Source organism: Athene noctua, chromosome 27 (assembly GCF_965140245.1).
Source record: "Athene noctua chromosome 27, bAthNoc1.hap1.1, whole genome shotgun sequence".
NCBI classification, from domain to species: domain Eukaryota; kingdom Metazoa; phylum Chordata; class Aves; order Strigiformes; family Strigidae; genus Athene; species Athene noctua.
In genome coordinates this window covers 6,745,139-6,765,251 of record NC_134063.1, presented here as the reverse complement: position 1 = coordinate 6,765,251, position 20,113 = coordinate 6,745,139, and the positions used below count along the sequence as shown (strand labels likewise).

General features: G+C 45.1%; 1 protein-coding gene and 1 long non-coding RNA gene across 3 annotated transcripts; one reads left to right on the top strand and one right to left on the bottom strand.

The window, feature by feature from the left end:
* Positions 1-881: 881 nt before the first annotated feature.
* Positions 882-19,997, bottom strand: MAU2 (MAU2 sister chromatid cohesion factor). Of its 2 annotated transcripts, none has more exons than XM_074928215.1 (19): positions 19,540-19,997; positions 19,425-19,442; positions 19,100-19,165; positions 18,313-18,408; positions 16,595-16,689; positions 16,051-16,078; positions 15,432-15,587; positions 14,742-14,888; positions 14,166-14,256; positions 13,399-13,502; positions 12,305-12,382; positions 11,613-11,678; positions 11,211-11,312; positions 10,184-10,233; positions 9,867-9,944; positions 9,297-9,408; positions 8,607-8,697; positions 6,784-6,911; positions 882-5,419 (listed from the first exon to the last, which is right to left on the bottom strand). In XM_074928215.1, exons 1-19 carry the CDS (start codon positions 19,966-19,968, stop codon positions 5,345-5,347), a joined length of 2,010 nt encoding a protein of 669 aa, XP_074784316.1. In that variant the 5' UTR covers positions 19,969-19,997; the 3' UTR covers positions 882-5,344. The 2 variants fall into 2 exon arrangements, with proteins under 2 accessions (XP_074784316.1, XP_074784315.1); XM_074928214.1 differs by having other exon boundaries at positions 11,229-11,312.
* Positions 2,434-6,388, top strand: LOC141971097 (uncharacterized). Its single transcript, XR_012635253.1, has 2 exons — positions 2,434-2,571; positions 5,351-6,388. It is a non-coding gene; the product is annotated as an uncharacterized LOC141971097 (long non-coding RNA).
* Positions 19,998-20,113: the final 116 nt, after the last annotated feature.

Here is a 20,113-nt window from a genome sequence, read left to right as displayed (position 1 = left end):
AGTCGGCCCTGACAGCAGATGAACAAGGCAGGACAGAGGGAAGGAGACGACAACCCGGTTTATGCCAGACACAGTTTTTTTCTGAGGATGGAACTGCACGTAACCAGGGTGAGGAGACTGGAGGGTCAGCAGAGCCGAGGCTTGGCGAGAGGAAGCTGCCATTTGGGTTTAAATTTTCATCTAGTGAGTAACTTGTTGGAACAGAACCTACTCGGCTTCGGTGGTGAAATTCGAGGGACTAGTTGAGCAGCTCAGATGACGTTTTGGAAAGGGACCGTCTGCAGTTAAGTCTTAAAATTTTTAGTTTCGTCGAAATTTCACTTTCAGACAAATTAATTCAGCAGTTTTCTTCTTCCTTTTAAATTTAAGCTGCAAATGTAAAAATACCTGCCAGAAAATTTTGGGATAAAAGACACAAAAAGCAATCTTCTGTTAAACCAGATCCTATTTGTGAAGGTCAACATCGTTCGTGACTGCACGACTGCGGTGAGAAATCCTCCTGTTCTAGACCAAGTAAGAGAAATTCCAGGTGTTTGACTGACCCACAAAAGTCTTGTTTCACCCCAGACAGCTGCCGGGGTTGCAGCCATCTCCTGAGCTGGTTCAGAGCCACCCTCAGCCATCTCCAGGGTGCGAAGGCGAGTGCTCAGGTGGACATTTGCAAGCAGGAAATTCTGGTTCTCGTTGCAGGCAGGAGCCCTCAGCCAAGCTGCAGGCAGAGCACGATCCAGCCCCACTCCCCCCCTGCCCCCCAGCACCTTAAACAGCTTCTAAGGCTGGGCTGGGCCGGGAGGTAACTCACTGTGGCCACCTAAAACGTGTCTTTTTGTAGGCAGGAGCGCCTGCAGGTCAACTAAAGGAATTAGTATTCTACAAACTGCTAGAAGAAGTAAAATTAAACTTTATTTAAAAATTCTTCTAATATAGAAAACGAGAGGAAACCAAGGCAACAAAGTGCTGCCCCCGGTTCCGCCTCATTACATGAGTTACTGTATTTACAGCTTCGGGAAGGAGCACGGGCAGAGGGTACGCGTCCTGCTACTTATGGAGAACTACAGACACTTAACAATACATTGTACAAACCTGACATAACATTTAAAGGTTCACTGCAGGAAAACAATTAAATACACTTGCTAAGACAGACAGTAGAAGAGCACAGACGGGTGTTATTTCATCCTGATTTCTCCAAGTGTTCTGTACAGCCTAAACTACCGACACACGATTTCCTTCTCACCCCTGTGGCAAGAACTGCCGTACATTCCGGAGACGGGTTTATTCAGCGTGGAGAGGTCAGTAATCTCTGAAGGGAAATGGGACATTACTGAGCTCCTGTCATCATTTTACTTTCGGGTGAAATTTGGAAAAACCTGAATAAAAATCAAAGCAGTGAAGCAACATGGAATACACGGTGCTGAACTCCACGTGTCCACAGGCAGCTTTGCAGCGGGAGGCCCTGACATTCTATCAATGTCGATTCTCGCTCCTGGTGTCACAGTGAGTGCACAGATGGGATGACGGGGAATGAAGTCCACGATTTTATTTATTTATTTTTTTTTTTAAAATTCCCCAGCCGCCAGATTGATCTAGATTTCCTGTGTACGTGGGCCTTTCTGATGTTCATAGTGTAGGAAATGAAAACAGGCAAACACTTCAGACTGCATTCTCTATACACATATAAGTTTTTACACTATCTACAAAACAGTGATTAGATGCTTCTGTGTAAGTTCTTGCTACTCATTTAAAAATACTAGAGAAAAAACTGTACAGTTCTCTAAATTACATCTTTAGAAGAATAATTTTTTTTTTTTAGAAGTTCATAAAAGACTTCATGTTTGTTTCTATAGAGAATTAAATGATTGGACAAGAAAGATTAGAAATAGGTTGTTCAAATCAAGTTAGACAGACCAAGCACTTTAACAGAACATTATTTGTAAACTGTAAACTTCTAGTTTTCTGTTCAACTTTACATACGCATTCGAAAATTAGGAAGAACTTCAGTTATGAGGTCCTTGTTTTAATCTCTGCTACATACAAAAGATACTGAAAAGCAAAAACTATTAAATAATTTAATATACAAGTGTAGTTAAAAAGCACTGTACATTGTAACAAATGTACATTGAATTTTAGAGATAGAAAATCACCGAGTTATTTTCAAATTTACAGGATTTGTGAAATTCTGTGATGGGAAGAGGACTCTGGAAATGGAGCAGAGTTCTGGCCTCCCCAGGGCGGCGGGGGAGCGCGGCCGAGTGCTGTTCTGCACAAAAGCAAAGCCCAGGCCAACCTGCCTCGTCACAGCCGAGGGGATCCCGGGTTGTTCCTCCTGACAATTACCAGTTCAGCTCCCACATTCCGCAAAGGGTTCCTGTTCAGACCTGAGCACACTTCCATCAGAAGCAAGCAGGCAGCTTTCTCTCAAGTACTTCCTTCCCTCCGAGGACAGACCGGCGAGGGAGCCGAGCCACAGAGCAGCCTGGTCCGCACACAAGTGCCAGCAAGGAAACTGCCACTGCAGATCCCTCTCCCCCAACACAATCTTCAGCCCTGCAGGTCCTCGAGCAGCAGGAGAAGGTCAGGACATGCAGCTACCTGGACATCTCACTTGCTGCAAAGTGCTTTTCTTAAACTTAGCCCAAACCACAGCTCTCTAGAGTTGGGATTTTTTTTTTTTTTTTTTAATATTGCCTTATAGAAGCAGCACTTTTGGCCAACATTTAAAGCAATTTGTAGTTGCGATGAGCATGTAATCAGTTAAATAACAGCCTCAGGTTGGATGATAAAAGACCAAAAAAAAGAGAGAATGTTTGGATGACCTGAATGGGACTCTAGCAGATTTTAAAGTAGATGTTTTTCAGTTACTAGGCATTCCTCAGCTACGAGAAAATTTAGGCGCTTAAAACCAGGTACTGAGTCCTTGCAACTCAGCGACTTCTGGAGGGAGCAGCCAAAGGGAGATGCTGCTTCCCATACACACACACCAAAAAAAAAAAAAAAAGGGAAAGACTTAAAAACAGTCCCTGGGGTAGCGATATTCCCGAGGTAGGATTTACCCGATCGCTCCCGATCGGAATCCGAGCACACGCCAGCCGTTGAGCTTATGAAGTTCTAACAGATCCCTGCGGCCAAGCCAAGGAGGAGTGAACCCTCCTCCTCCTCCTCTCACCACGACCCGGGGCCACCACGGGGACAGGCTCCTGCCCCGGCCCCAGGAATGTCACAGCAGGGCGGGGGCAGCGCTGGGGCCGGAGCCTCCGAGGGGACAGGAGGTGGCGAGAGCCGGGTGGTGACACCCAGCACGGTCTCAGTGAGCAAGAGATGCAGGATGGGACCCATCTGTGTGGATTCTCCCTGTATTTGGTACCTCCAAATACCCTGTACACTAACTCACAAACTTCTTCCCTATTTTTTTTTTTTTTTTTGAGTTTTAAGGGAGACTAAACAGCACTGATTTTTTTTCTTGCAAACCCAGTAATGAGACTCTCTCCCTACACCAATATTGAGGCCGTGTTTTCCCCAGTGGAGACTGAACAAGGCCTAAAATACACATGGCTTCTGCAAGAGTACATGTCTGAGAACAGGACCTAAACTGGCATCACATGTCCAGTAGAGGAAAAATAAAATCCTATTTTGGTAACTGGACAAGCACTTGTCCTCTTAATATCATTTAGTGGTAAAAACTGAGGGGTTTGAATTAGAAAAAGCGAGTGTGTCCGAGCAGTTGCTAGACAGAAGACTTTGAAAAAGAACTGACCACTGGGGCTTAGACTAGATGATCTTTAAGGTCCCTTCCAACCCAAGCCATCCTATGATTAAAGCCAGATTTCACAGTATTCCTTCTGCAATAAGTTTTAAAGGTTTGAAGAGGTCAAATATTTCCTCTAAAATTTTCTCCTCCTCCCTCAGAAAAGAAGCAATCACAGAAAGCCCTAAACAAGTGATTTTTCTAGCAGATTCCTTTTCCCTACCCCTTTTAAGTTGGGAGATAAATATGCAGAGCTACCAAGAGAGAAAAAGACCTTTATTCAACCCCATGAACCTCGCAAGCTTTACATGGCACTGAATGGACTGGCACAGATCCTTGCTATAAAGCTGCTGCTGCTGCTTCATGGAATTAACAACTCTCACACTGTTTTCTGCAGAACGAACTTGGGCCTCGTCTCCCCTGTTCTGAGGCAGCTGCCGAGGCACAGGCAAACGCAGTGAGAATTCACAGCTGAAGAGTTCAAAACACTGAGACAGAACAGGAAAGCTAACACAGAAAAGTTTGGAAACGTGAAGTTTTTGCCAAGGGCAAGACTATAGTTTTTATCATAAGCCTCTGGCTTATATCGGATTTGGGTTTTAACCACCTAGTTTAACTCTGACTTGTAAAAATCATTAAGGCACAGATGCTGCCTTCCCTTGGTGAGGCTGCAGTAAAGATGCAAAACGCCGTGTCCCAGCTGCTTGGCCAACACAGGACTAGGCAGGAGGATGAGAACTTTCCTTACAAATCACACCAAGTGGCAGAGATGGAGAGAGCTGTGGTTCTGCCTGCCCCTGGGCGGGCCCAGACGTCAGGAAAAAAACCCTCCCAAGGGATGAAGTGGTGGCACGTTGTCCCACACTCCTGCATCCAGGGGGTGGAACCTGCTGCTCAGCCAGGGTGGGGGGACACCCCGAGGACCTCACACCCCCCCCCCCCCCCCCCCAGCTGCACACACCCTCAGCACTCAGATGGTGCCCATCTCCTCCCGACCTTCACTGCGAGGCTACACCCAGCACTGGCAACGACTTGCAGACAACGAGAAGGAAAGAATATTACCCTCAGAAACTAAATTTCAAACTTTAGGGCACCCTACAATCAATCATGATTTAATCCAAATATTCCCAGGAGCGGAAGGGCACAGAAAACATTAAAACTGGCATGCATCATACTCCAGGGAAGGCTTGAGCATTTGGAATACAATTGGTATTCAAAGCTGCGCGAGTCCTCTTCATTTCCTGTGAACAATTTTTTAAAAAGTAGATACCTAACAATTTAAGGAACGAGCGTCCTTTGGACTAAACCTTAATTCTCAGTAAGAGGAAAGCAGATTAAAACCAGTAGGTATATACACACTAGCTGTATATTCACACACATTATGTAAAAGCAGCTTAAAATGCCCTTCTCACTTCGCAAGTCTATGAAATGTACGTTGTCTTTGCAATCTGTTTCCTACAAGGCCCTCGCTAGAAGAGGAATTTGCTGCCTTTTCTTTGAAGAAAAGATTTTGCATGAATATTTTTTTTTTCTCTCTCCTTTTTTGGCTTTTTTTTTTTTTCTTTTTCTTTTTAAACACACTGTCCTGATAGTTATTCTGTTTCACAGGAGACTGGCCAGGCTGGTGGTGGGTCCGTTCTGTGCCTGGAACTGTACAGGAGGTGGTCCATCTGTCCACTGAAAGATAACAAACAGCATGAAAATCCTACGGCCGCTGCCTGGGGAGGGGAGGAATGGCAGCAAGGCCAGAGGAAGGAGCTCTTCGCTACCAGGAGATAATTAAAGATTTCATCACGAGAAGTTGCGTATCAGGTTTGACTTTGTTTTACATGCGTGGAGCTCCCATCATTCCAAACCTGACTCCTGTGCTGGATCCAGGGTCAGTGGTGATCAAGTGAAAGCATTTCCTGCTCTTACAGGTAAACCTCTGACCATCCAGCTGCGGGAAACCATGACTTCCACCACCGAGGGACTAACTTTGGGTGGGTTTGAGCCCATCACGTGCTGCAGCTCTAGTGTTCCCAGAGCAAGTAAAGCCTCTGGTTCTCTCATTTCACTGCTAAAACATTCTCCTCTCGCACTGGGGGGAGGGAAAAAAAAAAAAAATCTTCTAAAATGGGCATATTAATATTTGGGTTTTTAATCTTCTTCCCCCTCCAGGTTTTTAATCCAGCATAGATTATGCCACAGCAAGCAAAGACAGGGAGGCGGGAGCGGTGGCTCGTGTCGCTGGGCCACGCTGGGTGGAGGCAGGCACCTGGCCGGGGGGGTCAACACTGTCATCCTCACAAGTCTGGGCGTCCCTTTGCGAGCAAAACCAGCAAATAGCGTCTTCCTATCGGCCTTTTCCCCCCTTTCTTCTCCCCAAAAGGGAATGTTGGGTAAAAGACATCAAGTTCTTTGCAGCTCACGTTCCCATTTGGACATTATTTCAGTCCAGAACATTAAATTATGCCATTGCTGGGTGGCAGCTTAGGAAACCAATCTATATTTTAAAAACAGTGTTAAAAACATTTCTGACAGGAAGGCCATCAACATTTGAAGTCTAAAGGAAGTTGCACCTTAAGGCCACGGCTACACAGACATCCGATGGTGTCACTGGAATATTTGAATTTATAGATAAGTAAAAAAAAAAAACCCCAAACCTTAGGAATGCTAAAGTATCAATAAAAATTGTGCTTTTAGCAGTGTACAAAGCACTCCCCAGAACAAGGCAGACTGGATGACCTCAACATTAAAATTAAATCTAAAAAACACAGTAAGTTTGTTTCAAAGGCAATCGTTGTCCAAGCGGCTACCTGCTACAAAAAAAAAAGTTCTGGTTTACCAAGAAAACACTTCTAAGAAACCAAGACCACGCCCCACCAAATAACCTTTATGAAAATTAACCTATTACACTCCCTTTTTCTGTTATCAGTCCAGTTTAAATACTAGGAAGTAGACTGAATTTGGGCAACTTACTGAAGCGTGCTCAGGAGAAGGCAGGAAAGCAAAGTTTTGCCTTAAAAACCACTCCTAAGTGCAAGATGGAGATGGCTTACCGTGATGAGATTGTGTTCTGGAAGACTGCACGCTTCGATGTGGTCCTGGAGGAGCTGCTGGGAGAAGTTTTGATGCATCTGTGCTGCCTCGTGTGCATCCATGGCGTTTCCACAGGCTTTGTTCAGGTCTGAAAGACAAGAGCATCGTGTGCTCGCCAAGAAACACCGGCTCTGCTTGCTCTCAGCTGACCAGCTCTCTTGCCCAGAGAGGCCCTTCCCTGTATTTGATGACGGAATCATTTAAACAGCCAATATACCAAAGTTTTATCACCACTTTCGGAGCAGCAGGGGCATTAGGGAACCTGAAGCCTCCCCTTTTCCAACAGCGTGGCAGCGCACGTTGCAGGATTTGGCGTTAGTTTCCAACTATTAAAAATAACATTACGGCAGCTCTGAAAGGAGGAAGCAAGTGTCCCGCTCCAATAAAAGCCCCTTTGCGGTCTGCGTTTGGATTTTGAGCTTCCAGCACCATCTAGTGGGAACAGCAAAGCCTCACTGCTGCGGGATTCAGCAACGCGTCAAGCAACACTTTTTTTTTTTTGGTGAATCCCTGCTTTCGGGGGACTACAGAAGCCTGCTGCTTTGCGTACAATGAGAGCTGATCTTAGTATCTGGTTTTCTGTGAGATTTACTCGCAGTTATCAGCTCAATCTGATTTAAGACTGGTAACCTACTAAAGAGTCACCCAATTTCAGCTCTAAGTTCCAAGCAGCACAGTGCGTTGGGCTGGGACGCTGCATCTCCTATTGATGAACACGTGGTTGTATTTTGCTACTCCTCATCAAGCACCTTTTCTTCAAGAGTAGTTAATTAGTTCTATAGAGGAAGCTCTTGGGGGAAAAAAAAAAAAAAAAAAAAAAAAATAAATCAAAGCAGAACGGGAACTGCCTCCTGCTGTTCCCAGGCTCGTAGCTACGACTGGAGGCAACAGCAGCCGAACACGGGGTGGTGTTTCATCTACAGCAGGCTCACCATTGTACTATCGGTGGGTTTTGTACGTCAACTACTACTTGGAAATGAGGAAGAGAAGTATTTCAATCGCCTGGAAGCGGTTTTGTAGCAAAGGCAACAGCAAAGCAGAAAATAAGCCTGGCCCACAGTGCTCAGCACAGAGCAGCGTGCTTATAGTAAACATGACAATTTAATATAAATGGAAGCTGCGGGATAAGTTCTTGGAAAAAGGGTAGAGTTACTGCTTTATTTTCTAGTGAGAGCAAATCAATTGCAGCATTAATGTTGACGGTCTGCCAAGAAGCTAGTCAATATTTGAACAAAGCATCCTGGGGCCTGTGTAAGTCAGATTAAACAATATTTATGTATGAAGCGATATAATAGTCTCTTATATTTATTAGAGCCCATACACAGAAGCAAAGCCTAAGTGAAACTTAATCAAATGTTTACTCCAGTTGGAAGTGCAGTGAGAGGGAAGGAGAGCAGCAGCAGAATGGATGCTGCAGGGGCCCTGCCCGAGTTCAGGTGTCTGCCTCGGGACCTGCCGTCCAGCAGCCCCAGGAGAAACACGACGGCTGCTCACACCAGTCACACGGTGGTGGCAGGGGGGTGCTCCAGGCCCTGCCCACCCCAGGTGTCTTACAGCCCCCCCCCAAACCCCCCCCCAGAGCATCTGACAGCACTGCCAGAGCTGCACACCACTAACTGGAAGAACCACCTCGCACCCTGAGCGGTGTTTGGCAAAGCCAGGCAGCGTTTCACTTCGCTCCCAGCGAGGCTGGCGGGGGCCTGCACCCCCCGACTCGATCCCCCACGAGCAGCAAAGGGGCTCCCGGCCCTTTCTTTAAGTGCAAGGCCTTTCCCTAACTTACCTCTCAAGAGAGCCGAAGACCACAGCTGCACAGACATATCTGGTATCTTGCTTGCAAGCTGCATGGCTGGTACTACCATATTATTACTTTCCTGGTGAAGAGCAGATATCAAAAATAAAATGGATATTTCTTTTCCACCCCCTTGCGAATACACATTACATAGAGACGTTAAATTTGCGATGAAAAATTTGTCTAATTGCTGCCAGGTTCTAGCTAACGAGTGGAAGTGCTTAACAGGACAACGACACAAACACATCAAATCTAAAGCTGTCTGGAATTTTGCTCTGTCCTAGGAATTACGGTGTCTATGTTGTGCAAGATAACAAATATTTCATGCATTCTGGCATAGGGTGAGAATTAAGGAGCTTGTACCCACAATTCCTCCCAAAACAATCCAGTTGAATGATGTTTTTTGTCCTTTATTCAGCTCCTTTGTTCAAGTGATTTCAGGCATTATAGAAACACACCCTTCTAGAATAGGCTTCGAACACTACTACTTTGTTAAAGCATTATTAAACATGCAAATTACAGCTACAGAATTATGTAAGTCAACAAGCTGCCAACTTTTAGCGGGATACCCATAAACAAGCATTCTTAAAATAAGATTAATTTCACAAAATGTCCCGATTTTCTCTGGCCAACGACAAGTCAAACATTTACACGGTAATACCGGTGGCAGCGAAGGCTTACCCTGTGATTCCCTAACACATAGAATATATGACCCAGGAGTACGAGAGAACAGGCTGTTAATCGATTCAAGTCTTCTGCGTTTGACATTTTCAGCGTCTCTCGCAAAAATCGTCTACCAAAACAGAGCAAGAAATAAAGCGGTTTAAAAACTCCAGTACCTAAGAAACATGATTAAGAACTGAATTAATCCAACTGGCAAATATTAACACTTTGGAATAAACGTGCGCTGCAGGTGACCTTAAACAAAGCGCTTCATTCCCAATCCTCACCTTTCATTTAGAAAAAAAGACTATCACGGGTCCTCCTTTGAAAAGCTTTTGTTTCAGATGTGCTGCTGCAGAACGCTGCACGAGTGTTAGTCTCAGAACTAAAGAGATCTAAACCCAAACAGCTTCCTGGTATTTTCCTCTTAAGTGAAGCAGAAGGTTGACTAAATCCACAGGGAGAAGAGCTAGCAGGTTTGAAAGCAAGGCCTCAGGGTTTTCATTTTTATCTTAAAAAGCTTGATTTAGTCTCTCCTTTTTTTTTTTCCCTCCCCTCAACCTTCCAAGTGTGCTGATTTATACTCACTTTGCCTCGTTGTATCTTCCTTGAAAGAAGGAGAACAGACCTCGGATGTAGAAAGCTGCTGCTCGAAGACAGTGAGAGCTACGGACAAAACAACACAGTGAAACCTCGGCACCATTACATGCATTACAGAGAGATTTCTAGGAATTTGCCTAATAATCAAATCTCCAAACAAAAACATTATATTTAATGCGTGGTCAGAACTTCTGCCTTGAAAAGAAGTTGATTATTTTGTTTTCTTTTTAAAAAAGCCTGCTACAAATCCAGTATTACCGTCACCAATGCAACATCAGCACGTAGATAGTTTCTGGAATTCTCACCTCACAGGAAAATTATGGTCTGGATTTATCCTTTCCAATAAGCTGTAAAGCTATAAAGTAGGAGAGGAAAAGAAAAATAATCAGTGTTTCTCACATACAGGCTCACAGTACCCACGGCAAGTGTTTTTGTAGCAAGTGCACGTTAAATCCAAACGGTGCAAGTCACCACAAACACACTCAAGTTTACTTGTACGGGTTAGGGCATCACACAAACATTCCAACATTGAGTTTTCACGCCCATTCCGATCCTAACATCAACTTTTGTACAGAATACGCTTTCCCAGACTTCACAGAACTTCCTGCACAGTGTCAGTATTTCCTCAGAACACTTGTAGCTGTCCTATCTGATCAGTTCAAAACCCAAGTGAGTGCTGTATCAGTTTTGCTATTTAATTAAAACTAGAAATCAACCAGGCAAAAAAAAAAAGTCAACTTTTTAAATGATTATTATTTTTGCTCTCTTAAGTTTTTTAGCAAAGTCTTGTGTGCTTGGTGAAAAAATTCATTTACAGCCTCTTCAGAAGAAACCTGAAAGCATCTCTGAAAAGTTACTGCCGAGGGATCTGACGTCAGAGAGTGCAACAGCTGAATTTTTGCATTAGTGTGGCTTCAGGCACAGGGCTGAAGCGAAACCAACACACACGCATGCACATACCTATTTCTGGCTGTTTAGTTAAACCTTGCTAGGTTTTGTGTCATCTAATAAAAGCCCTGAACAGATGGAAACTGAAGCGCACAGGTTGAATGAGTCAAGATGACAGAGTTAACCACACACCACACGTTGGGAACTTGCCCTCCCAGCGCTGCAGAGAATCCTGTGCTGCATCCAGAACACTCTGCTTCAGTGGTTTGCAGCAAGGCCAGCTGATACCACTCCTTCTCTACCATTAATCGACATTACCCTGACGAAGGAGTTTGCCTGGCTGCCAGACAAGGCACCACTTTGCGGAAACGCTCAGAAAAAAAAAAAAATATAATCCAAGCACAGTACTCCTCCCTCCAAGAAAGTTCTGTCTTTTAGAACAACAGTCAGAAACCAGCTTACCTCTTGATGCCGGTTGCCTTCCCTGATGTACACACTGGCTAAGTTTGTCACAATAAATGCCCACAGTTCTTGATGTGTAGTGAGCTAAAATAAACGAGATACCAACAGCAGAGTCAAATATTTCAGCATCTAACCCAGAATTTGCTCAGCCCATCTAAATCACAGATTTGGTGTCTGATATTTTGCTGCTAATAAATCCTCCTGACCTGAGCTGTGCTCAGGGTAGAAAAAAAAACCAAACAAACAAATGAACTAGTGCAACTAATACAGACATCTCCAGATTTCCCTTCCAACCTCAACTGTTTGGTGACACACACAACAATTGCAATGAGCCCATTTCCACATTGAACATCCATAGTAAACAGTTTGGGAAGAAAATCTTACCCTCAGTGCTGTAGTAAATTGTGCTTCTGCATTGTCCATGCAATTAACAGAGATGCAGTAGAGCCCCTGCAGAAGACACGATATTTCTAAGGTAATACATAACATAATTATAGCAAGTCAAGTATACAAAGAGGAAAGGACAGCACAAACCCAAAGAAATCCAGGGTATCAGCAGGAAAAAAGATAGCCAGCACGTCTTAGTTTTGCTTGGCTCTGGGAAAAAGAAGTAATTTCTACACAAAGTTCTTCAAAATAACACGCTTCTGTAAAAACCACCCCATTTATCTAAAAAAAATATTAAACCCTTAGTTTAATATTCAAACAGCAATGCCACATAAATTCTTCCCCTTACACAGTTCCCACAACACACTGTCTCACATACGCACAGCACAAATCTGTATTTACCTTGCACACCAACTATCACGTTACACATCATTTATTTTAAAAAGAGACTTAAGCCTCTGACAGGCTTGGGGGTGAGTCACAGGATCACAGAATCATCTAGGTTGGAGAAGACCTTGAAGATCATCCAGCCCAACCAGAGCAGGGCTGGCAGTCGGTAACGCAGCCCCGTTACTCAGCAGGAAATCACTGTCTGCCTCTCTACGGCCTCATTAGTTACTGGTGACGAGTACGAGTCTTGGGTACGGTCTTCCAGAGTCAAAAGTTTACTGGTAATCACAGGCACTTACTAATAGAGTGTGCAGCTGGGCAGCGTGATTAGAAAACAGTCTGGGAGACTGCTGGCAGAGCTGACAGACTTGTGAAATCTGTTAGGAAAAAAAAAAAAGTATTTTAAGATACTTTTTCTCCATTTCTCTAAATCCACCTACTTGCATCATCGACGTCATTCCATCAGTTGCAGCGATTGCTTCAAGAACCCCGAGTCATCCTCCCAGGTAACAGCAGAGGCCAGCCTTGCCTCCAGCCAAGGTACACACAGCTCCACACACACTCCTCCCACACAGACGCACACTCAAACTGGTTTTGAATTATTTGCTTTGCAGCAGCTCCACCATATGGTGGCACCACCTGCAAACCTAAGTCAGAGCTCTTCTGACACGCTCCGAGACTGAATTGGCATGCAACGGAGAAACTGGGATCAAAATCTTCCACAGGGTATGTGCTTGTGATGAGTTTTATAAGCCAGAACCGATGACTATTCTTTTAGCAAGCTAAATTTCCCCCCAGCCCCCGAGTACATTCACGAGAAGGCTGACAGCAGAGGTTGAGATGATGCAGCAGCATGTCCTATAAATAAGGGATTGATGAACAGGATTTAAAAATGACTGTGAGAATGGAAAAAAAGCTCAGTTCTTTCTTGCATTAAATAACACCGTCCCCTCTCTTCCTTCCCCCCAAACTATGTAAGAAGAGGAATGGACAGAAAGGCAGGAAACCTTAAAACTGAGAAATACTTGGACAAGACAGGGACACTAAGAGGCAGAGTTAAGATCCCCTCTGTCATGAATCCGAGGGAAAGGGAAGAGACATCAGAGTCAGACTGCCACGCACGATCAGGAAGGTGTCAGATGGAGCCACGGATCAATTATTGTTGACTCCATGAACTCCAAGCTTCTTAAATACTAAGAAAAAGCTCATCCCACGGCTTCAGAGTTGTGCTATCCAGAGCACTGTTAGGCCTGACTATATCTGTTAGTAGTTTAGCACTGCTGGAATCCTCATCTGAGCCCAAGTCTCTTCCTCAAAGCTGAAATTGCCATGTTTTAAAAAGCTATCACTGCACACATCCACAACCAGGGAAATGATCAAAGCCCATTTTTACCTCCTGCAGTGCTGTGGCTTTGTGCCCCGTGACAAGCCGACACATGATAATGTGTTCCAACAAAATAACTTGGAATGATGACAAGATAGGACTGCAGTCCAACACTGAAAAGGGAACAAAAGTAACTCAGTAAGTGAAGTTAAGACAATATGAACATCCCATCCACACAGCCTCCCCCGCACCCAGCCAGCTTCCTCAGCTGCAGGGGGTTCTGTGAGACCTCAGCACAAAGACTCCTTTGTGGAAATCTCTACTGATGTCTTTGGCTGGACCACCTGGTGTCAGAAGAGTCAGCATACTGCCCAGCTCCTCTTCTGTATGCCCCAGGTTTAAAATAAAACAAAACAAAGAGGAAAAAAACAAACAAAAAAAATAAATCAAAAAACCCACACGAAAACCACAATGTCTGAACTGTCAGGAGTGAGAGTCTGAGCACCAGTTAATGAAAAACTCCTTGGGAACACACGCTCATTTGAGAGAATCAAAAGCCTGGATAACCAAATACACGGACAATCAGAAAAGCAGCGTGAAAATGCAGGTATCTACAGCCCCGTTTACTGAGTTGCAACGAAAACCCCCAAAACTCGATTTCTGTATTCAAAGTAACTATCCAGCTTTAAAACAAAGTTCTTAGCTGCAGTGGAAACAGACCGACAGCAGGCTGTCGCAGTGAGCTAGAGAAGGATGCTGTGGTTTGGTTTTAATTTAAATTAGCAACAAGTAATGGAATCTTGTAGCATCAGCTGAATTATAATCCTTATCCTTACTTTTTAGCTTCTCTAGCTGCATGAGTGCTTTGTCTGTGTACTTCTGAGCCTTCTCCAGGTATCCTGCTTGCATGGAATGCATCACTGTCACCTGCCGGAAAAGATGGGAAAGATTACAAAAAATTATCTTTGCAAAGAAGAAAGGTCTGGGCGTTTTCACAACTCCTCAGCTACCAGCTTTTCAAACTAATTTTTGACATCAGTCAGGAGCATAATCATATTCAAGAAACGGGGCAACTAGTTTCAGGAATCTCAAGTCACGACTGTCGCCGTGTTGGTAAAAATAAGCCAACGTAGTTCTACTTCGTACGAGTTAACCCGATTCTATTTGGCTTGGATATTAATAAAGTTACATTCCATTTTCCAGACTCCTCACACAGTCTCTTCAAACACCGACATCCCTGAAAGCAAGAGCCTCACAGATGCTGTGGCAGAATTAAACTGTCAGTGTAACGTAAAGCAGCATATGGCCTGCAGAATCTATCGCTGCTGGCTCCAAGCAATTTTTAACCAATTCCTCATTAATTAGCAATATACATTAAGTAAAAAAAAAAAAAAAAAAAAAGAGTTTCTCACCAAGTAGACAAGCACACACATGTGTTCCTTGGGCAGCCAGTGAAAGAGATCAGCGGGGTTGCTGGGCAGAATTTCATCATCGTGCAGCGTGGATATGGTCTGGATGCACTGCTGAAGCTGTTTCAGGCATGGCTTCACACTTTTCACCTGCAAAAGATGATTCAAATCAGACATAGCTGCTGCAGCCCAGATGCCTGAACATTTACTTGGTTGGGAAAACTTGCCTGGCAATAAATAATCCTCACATTCAGGAAATTAGTTCGTGCATAAATCACAACGCCAGCACGACAGAACAGTGACTACTTTAGGCTCGTTCCAGGATTAACAACAATCAGCCCTTCATATTTGTGTCCGCAGCCAGCAGACACTCAAAATGTTTTTCAAAATTATACACAAAGCCTCTTATCTCCACCAAAATTATATAAAAGCCAGAGCGGCCACCACGGTTATAAACATATCACAGGCAAACCTTTCCTCGGGGAAGAAGAAATGAATGTAATTTCTTCACCCCTCGTTTCATTTGGGATTAAAGTTTATAGAAATCAGGTTGCACTGACAAAAAACAGAGCGCAGCCAAAAAGAAAAATCCCCCCAAATCACCTCAGGGTAATAATTAGCTCCCTTTGAGGCGGTACTCCTCCTCCCCATCCCCAGGTGGGGGGGACTCTAAGCAGCACAACCCCCACATACCTGCCCAGCATCCAGGTAGTGTGTGACCTGCAGCACTAAGAAGAACACACGTAACGACTCTTTCTGGATGGGGTTTCCTTGCCAGTTTTCCACTATCTGCCCGCAAAGAGTAAGGAGAGGGTGCACCTCCTGCAGTTTCCGTTCCATTAGAAGGAGCTATAAAAGAAAAAAATAATTGTTTTTGCGCTAAACGGTTTAAAGACTTGGAGAACCACAGGGGAGCCCCCAAGTACATTGATCTGTTTAAAAACCAAAACAAGACTCAAAGGCATCTTTATTGCACTTTTCACACGACCAGACTTTTCATCCCTAATTACAAGGGCTCCGGTGACTATTTGAAGTTATCCTTTTTCCTTCCAGAAAACTATTTGTCATAATTAATAAATTAAAAGCCAAACGAATTCACAGGAATCCTGCAGATTTAAGGCTTATCCCAGATATATTTTAACACTGTGCTTGCTCACATGAACAAAACACAATATATAAAGCACAGGTAAGCATGCAAGATACCTCGAAACAAACAGCCTATGTCCAGGCAAGTTACATTCCATTGCTCCGTAACTTGCGTTATACCAGTTAAACAAGTAAATAGTTTATTTAAAAAGTACATCCTACTTACCATCCCCTTGCTTAGCAGAAACAGTGCTCTGAAATGAAACAAAACAATGTCATACACAAAAAGTTACACAAGCCACAACTGTATATAAAAACCCTGAAGAATAAAAAAAAAAATATCTGCCATTCTCCCCCTCAACGACAACAGAGAAAAGAGTATTAAAGAACCTGTCCCAGAAAGTACATTTAAAAGCCAGATGGAACAGTTCAGTCAGCCCCAGGAACCAAAATCCCAGCCTCTCGGGTTTGTGTTCAAGCTTTGGACAATCCCAGTTACAATAGTTTCTAAGGTCAAACCAGGCTACTGGGAAAACTTTTGCTGATAAAGACAATAAACAAAATTCAGCTGGAGAAAAAGACTCTCCAGTCTTACTGGACATTACTCATTTTAAAAAGAAAGAGTTGGAGAAACTTTCAGAAATATTGGTTTGCCTTTAAAACCCATATAGCAATCGCATCTCTAAATAAAACCAGAGTATCTCTAAAGAAAAAGGAAAGGAAATGAAAATATTTACTGTGGGAAGAAAAAACGAGTCCAGGGAACTCACCTGGTATACTCTGATCCCACCACCCGAGCATATTCTGCTCCAACTCCGAGAAGGTCACATGCAGATACTAAGTCTTTTTCAAGTGTATGTAGTTGCTGAAATGAAAAAAAAGGCATTTTCCGTGTGAACTTAGCAATTTTTTTTAAAAAATGTAATTACTCCTGTGCTTTACACGTGACGACTTCTAAACTGGTACTTGTTAAATGTATCATCTGATTTTAGACACATTTTCCAGGAACACCTGGCATTCTCCAAAAAAAAAAAAAATGTCTGTAACATTTCAAAGAAAATGTCTCAGCCCAGTTTCATACCACGCAAAGCTGTTATAATTTGTTAAGATCATGTGCAGATCAGATCCCGACAGCTCCAATATAACTGTGGACCTGGAGTAACTGGAACAACAGAGTGTGTTTTCCAGCTGGGAGAGCAGAGAGTTTGCAAGGAGTGTTTCAGGGGATGGGGAAGAGGATGATGCAGCTGCCAGAGCACCTCTCCCTCCCTCCTGTGATTTTTCAGAGTTCTCCAAAGTCAGGTAGAAAGCCCCAGGGTTGTAGAACAGACATCAAGGCCATGAGATACATGGGCCTCTGTGGTCAAGCAAAAGCCAGAAAGGAAATACCACACAGAAAGGAAATCAGCAAAGAACATCAAGCTTTGAGGAAAGATCCTATTCAGAGGGAGGCACCGAGAAAAATGCTTAAGCTTCTTCTGAGTACTCAGGCATTAACTCATTGCAAAGTAAACATTTGTCCTTTAATCGATAGGAAAGGAAGGCTCTCCACAACTCACTGTTCCTAAACTACACAAGGGAGCCCGGCAACTCCTTCTCAACAAAGTTGGCTTGTTTAAGCTCATCAGGAAGGGGGAAAAGACAAGTACAGGTGACTATTAAGCCAGTCTTCAAAGATAAAATTGCTTCCTAACTGCCTCTCTGCTGCAGACTATCTTTAGGAGCAATTAACTCCCTCAACTCCTGCATTAAACACCTTGAGCCTCTTTAGGAACGGAGAAGAGGGACAACCTGGAAAAACGGGGAGTTCTTCAGCACTAATCTGCTCGTCCCACTGATCAGTCGATGTTCCGGATATGGCCCCCACCTAACGTGCTGGACACTCAGGAAAATCAGCACTTTAAGATTAGTTTCCCAGCTGAAGTAAAGACTGCAACAACTGTTAAAACACTGCAAATTCCACCATGTGCCAGTTTATTCCTAGATGGTCCGACCTGTGCAGCTGAAGCCATGCTTGGAGCATATTACAGAGCAGGAAGAGCAATGCTGCTTGGAGGCCTTTGCACCAGCTGCTCTTCCCATCCCAGTTCTGCTCCGGGTGCTAATTAGGTTGAAAACAATCAAACAAACACTCCAGGTTGGCAAACTCCAATTCCAGCAGGCTTTAGAAGAGCATTTGCCCTTCCTGCAAGCCCTAAGGTGGATTTTATTTTGCTCTGTCTCTTAAAGTTGCGTGTTACTAGAGCCCACAGAATGATCCTTGCTGCCTTCAAGTGGGCCTTGATCCAATCTGTAGCCTACCAGTGCATCATTACTTTACAGCATGAACTTTTCTTCATCTCTTAACAGCAATGATTGGGGAAAGAAAAAAAAAAAAAAAAAAAAAAAAGACATCCAAGCTCTTTTTAAGAGGAACACAGATATTTTCTAGCCGTTTTTCCAATCACAGGGCTACAGTATAACACGGTCATCAAAACAAATCACTTACTGCAAGTTGAAAAAGCAATCTACAGTGCCAGTACGGGGTCTGCTGTGAAATCTGAATGGCTTTGCGTAACAGAGGTTTTGCTGTATCCACTGAATTCTGAAACAGAAACATGCACCACAGTCAACACAAAAAACAGGCTGCTGAGAACTTCATCCCTAACAATAGCAACTTTTAAACAAGTTGGATTCTGTGTTGAGCCCTTGTTAAAAGTCTCGTAAGTCAGGAACCTTAACACATGAAAAGTAAAGCCAAGTATTTAACACATCAGGGTCCACACATCTACACTTGACACTGAAAGTCTGCTCAAAACTATTAGTTATTTAACTCCATTGGCTGTTATTCTAATACGCACTTTTTTCCTGCACGTGAGAGAAAAAGCAAACATTTGCTTCAGAGAAAGCAAAGACTAGTTAAGGCTTTTCCAGAGAAAAAGAATAAAAATAGCCTAGGAACACAACAAAAGCCTGAGGAAAACCACCTACTTTCCTCCCTCCCCTCAAATTAGCCTGTCTTTGTCTAAATGAGGGCTAAAGAAATACTTTGGCCAAGTAAACTTCCTCTGCTGTTCAAGACCTGCGTTGCAATTCCAGCAGCAACTTCCACGGTAAGAAAGACCAAAAGTCCTTCCAGCTTACGCTTTAGCACTCTATTTCCACATCACAGCTGACCTCTAAAAGTTTCAGAAATCCTATTAGCAACAGCGACATACTACTCCAAGACCAAAGACACTCAAACGCAGCAGCCCCAAGACGCCCGACAGTTTCTGAAGCAGTCTCAGCGCACTCACCTCCTGACAATACAGTTCGGACAGAAGGCTGGCTGCCTCAAACTTAACATCTTCAAACTGAGGAATCTAGCGGCACTAGAGTTAAGTAAACGTTAAACACTGTCTGGGAAACAGCAACAGCCCGATGTCCAAAAACCCTTAACACAATATACATGTTAGGAAAGCGGTTCCCAGCCATGGAAGTAGATTAAAACTATCAGCTAAACCCCCAGCCCCAGGGCCAGGCTCTCTCTCTGAGGAGGTGTTCTGTTATCCGAGCCCTCACAGCAGGACCGAGGTGGCCGGGCAGCGACGCTCCCCGCCCGGGCGGCCAGGAAAAGGATACTTGCTGGGATATCAACCACTGCAAGAGAAGACAGCCGGTTAGTCTGCAACCACCACAGGCCGGCCCCGCTGACAGGGCCCCCTCCCAGCCGCCGTCCCCCCCCCGCCGGGCTCACCGCCTTCTCCAGGTGCCCACGGGCCTGGTCGCCGTTGCGGGTGTGGTGGTAGAGGACGGAGCCGAGCTGGAGGTGGGTGCGGGCCTCCATGCGGGCCGGGGGCTTGCGGGGCAGCACGGCCTGCAGGCAGTGCACGCAGAGCCGCACCTTGGGCGGGCTCGACGTGCGGAAGTGCTCGGCCAGGCCCAGCAACGCCAGGTACCACGACTCCCCCCCGGCCGCGCCGCCGCCCGACCCCGACCCCGGTGCGGGCCCAGCAGCGCCGCCGCCACCTCCTCCTCCGCCGGCCCCTCCGCCGCCTCCACCGCCCGCTTCTCCGGAACCCGCCGCACCACCCGCCGCCGGCTGCGGCTGCTGCTGAGGCGGCGGCTGCTGCTGTGGGGCCGCGCCGGCCGCCGAGCCCGACGCGCCCGCCGCCACCGCCGCCATCTCAGGGCCGCCGCGACAACACGGGCGGGAGGGGCGGGGCGGGGGCGAGGAGCGGCGCGCGGGGGCCGACGGGATATGGAGTCCGCCCCGCCGCCGCCGCCCGCGCGGGCCGCTGGGAGGCGCCTGAGGCGCTGATGGGAAATGG

Excerpts from the sequence above, each read along its gene's own strand:
- MAU2 (XM_074928215.1), bottom strand. The coding sequence starts at position 19,968 with ATGGCGGCGGTGGCGGCGGGCGCGTCGGGCTCGGCGGCCGGCGCGGCC. Across the intron at positions 11,313-11,612 it reads AATTTACTACAGCACTGAGG|CTCACTACACATCAAGAACT; the intron begins GTAAGATTTTCT and ends CGTTTATTTTAG. Across the intron at positions 5,420-6,783 it reads CAGAACACAATCTCATCACG|TGGACAGATGGACCACCTCC; the intron begins GTAAGCCATCTC and ends GTTATCTTTCAG.